Source organism: Panulirus ornatus, chromosome 16 (assembly GCF_036320965.1).
Source record: "Panulirus ornatus isolate Po-2019 chromosome 16, ASM3632096v1, whole genome shotgun sequence".
In the NCBI taxonomy this organism is placed as follows: domain Eukaryota; kingdom Metazoa; phylum Arthropoda; class Malacostraca; order Decapoda; family Palinuridae; genus Panulirus; species Panulirus ornatus.
Genome location: NC_092239.1, coordinates 14599086 through 14610819, shown reverse-complemented (window position 1 = coordinate 14610819; position 11734 = coordinate 14599086). Strand labels below are relative to the sequence as shown.

Below are 11734 nucleotides of genomic sequence, written 5' to 3'. Positions count from 1 at the left end.
GGGCTGGTGTGTGTGAGTACTATTAGTGTCTTACAGAGAAAGGGTTTGGTAATCGTGTTGGCCTATCTCTTAACATTGAATATACTTACCATGCATTTATTCCATTGTATATATAAACACACACACACACACACACCAACCTAAACCAGTACACATTTATCGACCAGCCCCAATGGGAAGGATGAACGCCGGGGATGGGTGTGGACAATATAAAAGTATGGCCAACAGGACCAATGTGGGGCAGGAGCTGGGGAGCCAACAGTACCAGTGTGGGGCAGGAGCTGGGGAGCCAACAGTACCAGTGTGGGGCAGGAGCTGGGGAGCCAACAGTACCAGTGTGGGGCAGGAGCTGGGGAGCCAACAGTACCAGTGTGGGGCAGGAGCTGGGGAGCCAACAGTACCAGTGTGGGGCAGGAGCTGGGGAGCCAACAACCTTTCTCCCCATAACATAAACAGTGGTCACAACTATCAGTCACACACTTCCAGTCCTGAGAAAGACTAATTACCTCAATACAAGGAAGACCATCATACCAGATCACAACATACAGGAGCACACGTAGAGTTGTTATAACCTGCTGAATGCAACGCTGAGAATGAACGAGATTATTTCACAACAAGGAATAGTAAGAGAAGCATTTGCATCCGCCTCTGAGACACGTATATAAGGTTCTGGTATCATCACTATGGAAGATATAAGGCTCAGTACAATACCCAGGACACATACACTAAATTATCATCCTTATTATACATAAGGCTCTAGTGTCATCCCTAAGATACATATAATGCTCCAGTGTCATTCCTCGGATACACATAAGGATCTAGTATTATCCTGAGGATACATATATGGCACTAATTCATAGCCAAGGATACATATGAGGCTCTGTTATCATGCCTACAACATATACGAGACCATTATCATACGAAGGACTGGACATATATACATTTCTCTGGTATCACTCCAGGACACATACAAGACTCTTATATTTCAGAACACTCACAGTGCTTCATTACTGCAGGACACATACAAGACTCTTATATTCTAGAACACTCACAGTCCTTCATTACTGCAGGACACATACAAGACTCTTATATTCTAGAACACTCACAGTGCTTCATTACTGCCTTAGAAGCGCAAAGGGCTTTATCATCCTTATAAGGACATGTACAGAAATCCTTTATCATCATTCTCAGGACACAATATCATCTCATAGACACATACTTATCAGGCTCTATCATCATCCCAGGACACATGCAAAGGCTCTGTATCACCCCAGGACACATACAAGGCTCTATATCATTCCAGGACACATACAAGGCTCTGTAACATCCCATGACACATAGACACATTCAAGGCTCTGTATCATCCCAGGACACATACAAGGCTCTGTATCACCCCAGGACACATAGAAGGCTATATCATCCCCAGGACACATACAAAGGGTGTATCATCCCCAGGACACATACAAGGCTCTGTATCATCTCCAGGACACATACATGGCTCTGTATCATCCCCAGGACACATACATGGCTCTGTATCATCCCCAGGACACATACAAAGGCTGTATCATCCCCAGGACACATACAAAGGCTCTGTATCCTTCCCAGGACATATACAAGGCTTTGTATCATCCCCAGGACACATACAAGGCTCCGTATCCTTCCCAAGACACATACAAGGCTCTGTATCATCCCCAGGACACATACATGGCTCTGTATCATCCCAGGACACATACAAGGCTCTGTACCATCCCAGGACACATACAAAGGCTTTGTATCATTCCTAAGACACATACAAATCTCTATCATCCCCAGGACACATACAAGGCTCTGTATCATCCCCAGGACACATACAAGGCTCTGTATCATCCCCAGGACACATACATGGCTCTGGCATCATCCGCAGGACACATACAGGGCTCTGGCATCATCCGCAGGACACATACAGGGCTCTGGCATCATCCGCAGGACACATACAGGGCTCTGGCATCATCCGCAGGACACATACAGGGCTCTGGCATCATCCGCAGGACACATACAGGGCTCTGGCATCATCCGCAGGACACATACAGGGCTCTGGCATCATCCGCAGGACACATACAGAGCTCTGGCATCATCCGCAGGGCACTTATGATTCCCAGGATTAAGAAATTCACGTGTACATTTACCCCTAGGGAGACGACGCACTGCCGACGTTGGAGATCTGTCAGTGCGATTGTTACTTGGTGGTTTATAGCGTTGCCGACCGACACACCTTCCTCACGGCCAATCAGCTGCTCCACGCCATATTCAAGCTCCGCCCACACCTGCCCTGCCCGCCAATCACCTTACTGGGGAACAAACAGGATCTGGAACACTCTAGACAAGTAAGATTTCCATTGTTTTAATGACGTTTATCGGTAAAGATGATCCATTAATGAAGTCTTTTTTCTCTATAGTGTAATTTGTGGTTATTATGAATAGCAGTTTTTCGAAAGAGCTCTTATTTATGGTAAAAAATCTTGTACGAAAAAATCATGTCTTTGCTTGTATGGCGTGAGATACAGGCTCTGCCTTAATGACGATAAAGATTGATATAGCCATTTAATCCAATAAAATACAGACACACACACATACATACATTTATCGTACATTAAATATTCATCGATCTCTTTATCTCATACACTGGAGCAGGATAAATAACGGCCAATGTTCCTAAAATAAGTGTATTAGTTTTCTTCCATCAGATGTAGTCATTGCGAGTCTTACAACAACACTAGCTAGGATCTCTCTGGTCCACAGAGTCTTACAACACCAGCTAGGATCTCTCTGCCAGAGTCCACGGCATCGATCCAAGATACCCGACATTCATATTTCCATATTGTCCCAGCGGTTTACATCCATTACATCTTTTAAAATTCAAGCTAAAAAAAATAGGATAATCTTTTGTAAAAGTGAAAATAATATGGTTAAAGCTGACAACTTGATGTGTAATATGTGGAAATGTGTATATATATATCCAGATGTAGGTCGCTGTGGGGATTAAAGATTCCGGCTTAGTGGCTCTCACTGGGTAACCGATTCGATTCATCCAGAATATCTAATCGTTCCGTTTATTCGTATCATCCTTATGGTCTTTGTCATATCCATTTTTCCTTTCCTCTAAAACAGAGACGAAATGAAATTCCACAAAGAACTCGGTTCATCTTTACAACATATGAGTGGAATGTGACTACTTTGTGTAAACAGACAAACTGGTTAATGAATGACATCACTTTTGTAATATAGTGATGTCTGAGTAAACTCATGGAATACAGACATAGAAGACGGATTGATAGTGAAAAAAATGTGAATACATATGAGTGTGTGTGTGTGTGTGTGTGTGTGTGTGTTAAAAACAACGGAATAATGGTTTCCTTCAGAGTAAGTTGTACTTCCAATGACACAGACTCGCCAAAGGTGACTATACACTCGCCTTTATCCCTCTTCCCCTTTTCAACAGTCGCACTATAAATGCATTCCACCAGTCCTCAGGCACCTCATCACGATCCATACATATACTGAAATCCTAACTAACCAATCAACATCACACTCATACCCACCCTCCTCTTTTTTTTTTTTTTTTTTAAGAAACTTAGCTGCAATACCATCTATTCCAACCGCATTGTCACATCTTATCTTACGCAAGGCTTCACCACTTCTTCTCTTTTCATCAAACCATTCTCCATGATACCCTCACTTCGCATACCAACCCGACCCCAAACGCCCTACATCTGCCACGACGTCATCAAACACGTTCAACGATCCAGTCCCTCAAAATACTCGCTTCATCACTTCCTGTGACCACTTTCCCATTTGCTCCCTTCACTGATGTTTCGACTCGTTCTCTTTCTTTTTCGCACACTTTTAACCTCCTTCCAAAACATCATGTTCTCCATAGAGTTAACTGATACTCACTCACCCCAATTCTCATATGACCTCAATCTTAACCCTCTGCACCTTTTTCTTGACCTTTTGCCGTTTTCTCTTATACATCTCCTAGTCATCTGCACTCTTTCTCTGTAAGTACCGCCCATATATTTCTCTCTTTTCTTTCAATGGCAACTTCACTTATTCATCCCACCACTCACTACCCCTTTCTAATCTGTACGCCTCCCACCTTTACGCATGCTACATGCACCTCTCGCACATGCCAACACTGCTTCCTTAAATATCTCCTATTCCTCACATTATACCAGACTCCGCCTGCCTGTTGTTAGACCACGAGTGAAAAGTCATCTTCAGTGAGGCTGCATCACTGTCCAAGGAAGAAAATATGTCCGGGGTTGTCGATGAACTTCTCTCTTCTCCTTCTAATGGATTCTGTCATTTCTCTGCTTCTGACTGGAGCGCAGCCTTGGAGTTCCAGGAACCCAGTTTTTCTCGTCGCACAAAGTTCGTATACATATTCACATCCGGGAAACAGAGAACGATATAACGGATGGTCGCATTAAAAGCATCGCGAGAAGATCGCCTTTATGCCTCGCTAGCTCTGTGAACATTGGGTTTTCCAGCGTGGATTAATGGCAGCCAACAGAATCGTACACACCTTGATAAGGTCAACTGCAGTGGCTCGATTCTGGCCGAGTTCAGATTAACAGAACCGACCTTGACGTTCCGTCAGAGGGGTGGGGACCAGGAGAAAGTTGGTCCTCAAGTGGACGATGAGGGACAGAAACCTTAAAAGAAAGACATGAAGACATGCCGAGCGAGGCATCATCATCCCTCCGCCGCACCAGGATGACTGGTATAACTAGTGAGACTAGGCGTGACGAATGGTGATACACCAGAGAGATGGTGATACACCAGAGAGATGGTGATACACCAGAGAGATGGTGATACGCCAGAGAGATGGTGATACACCAGAGAGATGGTGATACACCAGAGAGATGGTGATACACCAGAGAGATGGTGATACACCAGAGAGATGGTGATACACCAGAGAGATGGTGATACGCCAGAGAGATGGTGATACACCAGAGAGATGGTGATACACCAGAGAGATGGTGATACGCCAGAGAGATGGTGATACACCAGAGAGATGGTGATACGCCAGAGAGATGGTGATACACCAGAGAGATAGTGGCTGATTCAAGCAATGGCCTTCAAGCACCCCAAGAGTGGCTGGGAATATGAGACACAATTGTCCGTGTCCTGCTGGGGAGACAGAAATTAATGGAGGTCGGGTCGGCATCGTTCCTCTCGTCCCTCACCGTGTAGGCAAGGTCACCACCACCACTCCAGTGTATTGGGAGAGAGAGTGGCGATGTGTAGTCTCTGTGAAGGATATATCTTTTAAGATATCTCCTAGTACGTATAGATCACAGTCACGATTTTTTATCAATAATTTGGTACTTTTTAGGAAGGTAGTTCGCCGTTATCAACCATTACCTGTTGTTCACATGATAGTTGATTTCAATGGGTCACTCCCTCGTAGGCAATGACGACACGTACACGTAGAGTATTTGTGGCCTTAGAAATTTCTTGAACACCTGATGATTATTCAGGTCATAACTTGGTCTTGACGGCCATAATGACCCTGGTTGTTCATAGGACCAGTGCCCAAATACACCAAACAACACACACACACACACACACACACACACACACACACACACACACACACACACTTCCACCTAGTAAAACCAATACACTCAGTCTAACGAATGAGCCGACCTTTGTTAGTGATGGCGGCATGCTAAGAAGACACACCCGACCTGTACCAGTGCTAAAACACCGATAATGACCCACCATCAAGATGAGTTCGTGCCAGGCTTGACCAAGTCAGTCTTTACACATTCGACTTCGGTCAAGGGTCATGTATGTAGTGAGTGTGTGGTTGGGGGTTTTCGATTGTTAGTTAGGACTTAGAGTTGACCGCCGTAATGACCCTAGCAGACGATAGGCCAGGAGCCCAAATAACCAACCTTGGGTATTTAAACAAAGCGAAGTCATGCCAGGCCCTCTATGACCTGCCATAGGTCATTCAGTCTATTCCCGTCTAGTGTGAAGCTGAATGGAATTCATCTGTATCATCCAGCTAACTGTAGAGGGAAAATATGTTTCAACGTGTTGCTGTGCTGGGGAGTAATACATGAATATTAACTTACGCTTCGACATGCATCAAAGATAAGTCCAAGGGCTAAGTTAATGACCCATTCCTCTGCGTTTGAATCCCGGTTCTTTTTTTTTTTTTTTTCTGGTGTTTTAAATTCTCTAGAAGGACGAGTGTCGGCACTACCAGTAATTGCGACACCGTATGCCAATACCTTCCGGTCATTAGTTTATTTGCGCTAATTAATGAATGAATTTCCTTACTTTATTACATCCATGAAAAGAAAATTGTCACCGCAGCGAAGAAAAAGGCGAAGCTTTAACAAGATTTTTATATTAATTAGGATTTTGATTTGGACTTATTACATTATTAATGCCATTTTCTTATGAATTTAGTCTTATATATATATATATATATATATATATATATATATATATATATATATATATATATATATATATAAGCCTTCTCGCGATAGCGCCGAGAAGAGACGAAGAAATGCGCATCACTCGCTTGATGTCATGTATCAAAGAAAGCAGAGCCCCCCTACCCACATCCAAGCCACACAGACCATTTCGTGAATCTCTGGTTCGGCCCATTGACAGCACGTTGTCCTTTGTGTACCAGATTACTCCAATTCAGTCCATCCCGTGCACGGCTCGCATCCTCCAGCATGTTCATGCCCGACTACTCAAAGTATCTTTCACTTCAACCTTTCTTGGTCACCTCCTCTTACCTGCTCGTCCCCTCACTCATAAAGCATTACCAGTCACACAAAAAGAAATAAAAAACCGACGTAACAACATCAGTTAAAGTTATGATTTTCTTGACTATAAACATTGGGATGTATCAAAACCTTAACTAAGCTTCGGGTTTAATACGAGACGTTAAACGAAGTCAAATCTAAACTGCTTACGTTTGTAGCATTCGAATCTGAACGACTCCAGTCCGTCATAAATCGTCTCGAAAAACGTAAATCTGTAATCATTATTCCATAAATTTCCAAATTCTTTATCCTGGAAAACACTTGGTTTGTATTTAGGTACAGATCGTATTGTCCTGTATTAACCGTACATCTGTACTACGTCATCATTCGACGGAAATAAGCAGGAGACTTCACCCTAACAATCTCACACTTATCAAAACTGTACACCACATTTTCTCTCCCATTTCATAACCTAACCACGAGCGTGACCAAGTGTTAATACGCACCTTACGTAATGAGTAATAGACACGCGTCTCCCTCCGTGAGCAAGTATGCAACACGTATACGTACGTCATGATGCGGTTAATGCCGTGAGGACATTTTGGAAACAGCCATTTCCATCCTGGAAATAATACCAAATGCCAAAGGGACACCACACTTTTAGTTTTTTTTCCTTAGGGAAAAACACAACGGTAAACGGCCAGTATGACATCAGAAAACAGGAGAACCATTTTAGGGTATTTTCAGTCATACGGACGACTTCGTCTATGCGATATGGACTTGCACAAGTCGGAAGGGGGTTGGGAATATGGCTGGGAAAAGTAATATTTCCAATTTTCTCAGGCGTTTCTTATTGTCTCTCTCACCCTCCAAGACCTGCTCTCCTCTTGGTGAGGTATTTTCGTCAGAGTATGTAAGTAAGATGGGCACACAATACCTGGCTGCCATCGTTCATCTGTATGGCGTAGGAACTCTGTGCAACACTCAGAGTTTTTTCTCATGTGATGAGATTGCGTCTTATATCTTCACAGAGGTATGTTTGCTGGCCATGTTGGCAACGTTATGTTTGCTGGCCATGTTGACAACGTATTGTTTGTTGGCCATGTTGGCAACGTAATGTTTGTTGGCCATGTTGGCAACGTAACGTTTGTTGGCCATGTTGGCAACGTTATGTTTGCTGGCCATGTTGGCAACGTAATGTTTGCTGGCCATGTTGGCAACGTAATGTTTGTTGGCCATGTTGGCAACGTAATGTTTGCTGGCCATGTTGGCAACGTAATGCTTGCTCGTCATATAATGCTTGCTGGCCATAGCAGTCATGGGAGAGATAAACAGAGAAGTCACGTCATACGTTTGAGGCAACAAAAACAACGCCCTCCCGAGTTGTTATAGTCGATTAAAAAGTACATTGCTTCCCTTGAGATTAAACTCATGGCTAGGTCAGAGTCCTCCCCCGATCTCTCTTGTGATAACACCTCACACATTTGACCAACAACATATCTTGGCCACACTTGAGCGAGGCAAACCCTTGCAACGCTCATCTTCTGCCCATACGCTGGGAAGGAGCCAACCTCTCGGTTCAGATTTCTTTCATTAATATTCTAAACATTTCTCTCCTGCACTTCAGAAGGCAGACTTGTATTTAGACTCGGTTTTATATATCTACAATCATTGGCTCAAATATTATATCTGTATTTCCTCGCCACCTAAACGCATGAGTCTGAGATCATTGGCTCATGTTTAATTTCTTACGCTTGTGTCGCGGGTACCCCGGCCAGTCATGTAAGGTCAGGAACAGACGAACAATGGCTTCATTTGCTCACCACGAGCCTCTAGCTGTCATGTATAATGTACCCAAAATTTGCTAGTTCTGTGTGGTTGAGTAACTTATACTTCCTACGAAAAACTATGTATGAATATAGGTACTCAGTATATCATAAGTTATAACGTTGTCATATTCAGTATCTTTAAAAGACACTGACGCTACAACTCTTTCATGTAAAAGAAAATAATCATGTCACATCAGCAAACATTATGCTCTCCGTGGAAGTTCCCTTCCATCATCACAGCGCGAGTGTTGCAAGGTCAACGGTACGTGAGACACGCTCAAATTACCTTGCTATGTAGAAACAAAATGTTTATACCCATGTTTTCCTCGTATGGTACGGAATATGGCATCAATGACCTCTTGGCTGTTGATAGCCATCAAATCCAACGACGCACATATGTATATGATACCAACGGATCATCAAGTCTAACAGCATATACATGCACATACGTCCTTCTTATACTTCTAAGAGAGAGTGAGCTCAGTTGGGGCTAAAGAATGGAAGGATAGTCTGAATCTGGACTGCCACAGAGCATTTGACACAGTACCACATAGAATACTGGTAAAGACGCCGAATCCCTCACTGCATAGAAGGTAATCTTAGTGGAAGGGAACGCAGAATGCACATTAGTGAAGCCTTCTCTAAATGCATCGAGGTCACAAGCTGCAGTGTCGTGTTTTGCGGCTGATGGTAAGGCCATTACCGAAGTAAAACACGAGAAGGATTGCTTCAACTTATAAGGGACCTACGAACACTAACTCGGAAGTTTGTCTGACAACACGTGGTTGATGAGATTCAATATGTATATCATCTAACAGGAAATAAGCTCCAGGAATTTGAGATGATTTTTGGAGTCGACATCATCTCTTAACTTGTCACCAAGAGTCCTTCCTTACGAGAGTAGTGAAGGAGAAAAATATTAGATTGGCATTCAAGTGTCTGAATAAGAAAGTATCTAATAAGCTGTTCATCTCCTTTAGGCCAAAATTAGAATATGCTACTCAAGTTTGGTCAATGCAGTCAAAAAAGCACAAAGAACTACTGCAATAGAGAAGATTCAAAGGAAGGCAACAAAATGATATGCTGGAATATGCCCATTATGGAAAAGAGAAGAGTGAGGGGTGACCTCATCACAGCCTTACTAAAAAGTTTTTAATCTAGCTTGATGATATAGATAGCTAACAATTCGAAAGATACAAGGATAGAACAACCAAAGACCTTAAATGAAATTAAGCAAGAAAATTGTTCGAAAAGATGTAAAGAAGTAGTTGTATAATGTAAGAGTCTTGGACGAACGGAAGAAACTGAGCTACGAGATGGTAAATGTAGACACCACACTTAAATGTAAGTTATTTGATACAGAAAGTTCAAGAGATGGGGACGCCACGAGTGTAGAACTGACTCCTCGTACGCTACAAACAGACAGTTACAAATACGTAAATTACATGATTCCAAGGGGAAGAATTGTACTACATTGCACAACTTAACGTTTGATCAAGCCCATTGGTCTAACCATCCACCTACTTCCGTTTTATTTTCATCGATATATCACTCTGCTCTTCATAACCACACCTCCACAGGGACACTATACAGAAACTCCTCACCAAGTATCTCCAGCGACCCAAACACTCGTCTCTTCTTGGTTGCTTCATCCCCAGCCAACTGACCCTGAGCAATTGGGCGTCTTCCCTCTCGCCTTAACGATGATATACGAAAGTGGATAAACGTGATATATTCTACACATAAAATTATAATATTTTTCAGGTGGTCACACCCAAGTGGAACACATAATATCTATTTAGCATAGGCATTAGTGTGGGTATCTCAGCGGTTATTAATGGTAATTTGGTATAATTTTCTTTTTCTGTCCTAAAGATGGCGTGTTCCAAAAACACTCTCCGGTGCAGTGGAGGTTATAAAAAAGAATAAAATATTATTTTGGGATTGAGTAGTTAATTTCATGACTCAACAACTTATCCCGATGACGTTGTAATGACTAAAATACGCGACATCAAGACTGTTGATGAGTCTTCTGCTTTCTGTATGGAAGATTAGAATAGTCAGTAACAGAGACACCGTTGATCACAAGCAACTCCAGCCACCCGGGAGGGAGGCATCGCTCGTCATGCAGTCACAGCCACTTCGGCAACTCGGTAAATGACGCTCTTGTGTTCTTGTGACGGTCACGCGATCAAAATACCGCCACATGTCCCGTGTGTTTGTTCATTCATTCATAGTCCTCTCCATCTATTTCCTTCGGGAAACTCACGTTGCTTGAAGGTTACATAAAACATGTTTGTCGTCAGTTCACCGCACCGTGCTTGGAGGAGGAGGAGGGAGGGGTTGGAAGTGGTCGGCAGGCATCGCTTCAAGAACTGTTGGCCACTTCAACTCCGCGACGCGTCGCTTTCAGTCGACCGAACGAAAGCTGTCGACCCGGCGCCACACACACACACACACAGAGCAACAAACAGGCAACCATTGCTACTAACATAAGCCGCGTTGATCATCCTTTCGCCCTAACCACCGTTACGTCTTCCGCCGGATGGCTGACACTGGCGACGGAGGGAGATGAACAATCTCTCCTGGTGGCCGGGGAGGTACGTAGGTAGGTAGGCAGGCAGGCTATAGGTCGCCATCATCTCCGCCATGTGCGGTGGGCCGAGCCAATTACGCCAATACTGCTGCTGGGCAAAAGCAGGACTCGCTCTGCAGCTCCGGCAGTGCGGAATAAGCGACGGTAGCGGTAAAGCGGCCGTGTCATCAGGCCGGTTGCTGGCTGCTGCTCGGCGTCTCGATCCGCTTGACTGGCCCTCGGGGTAATAGCTGTGAAAGGCGCGTCAGGCGGAGCCCTGAGTAGCGGCGCCTCCCAGGGCAAGGCTGAGCGGGCAGGGATAAACCACCAAAATACAGTTTCAGGAATATTCTGATATGATGGCAAAATATCCTTATCAGGTTCGTATTGACTCTGCCTTCTGGATATGGATGGTGGTGAAGTCATTTCCGTAAGTGACACACTTACACTTATGGTTTGGGATGGAAGTAAATCACTCCATATCAACACGGCAATGCCCGCGCCACCCTGGATGGAACCTGTACAATGCGAGATTGAGATTGACGCGACGAGAA

General features: G+C 43.8%; 1 protein-coding gene across 3 annotated transcripts in view; it reads left to right on the top strand.

Annotated features, from left to right (window-relative positions):
* LOC139754165 (uncharacterized) overlaps window positions 1-11734 on the top strand; it is a 249555-nt gene that overhangs the window by 231373 nt on the left and 6448 nt on the right. For all 3 annotated transcript variants that reach the window (XM_071671337.1, XM_071671336.1, XM_071671335.1), the window contains exon 5: window positions 2172-2363. In XM_071671337.1, coding sequence (XP_071527438.1) covers window positions 2172-2363 — 192 coding nt within the window. The remainder of the gene's footprint in view (window positions 1-2171; window positions 2364-11734) is intronic.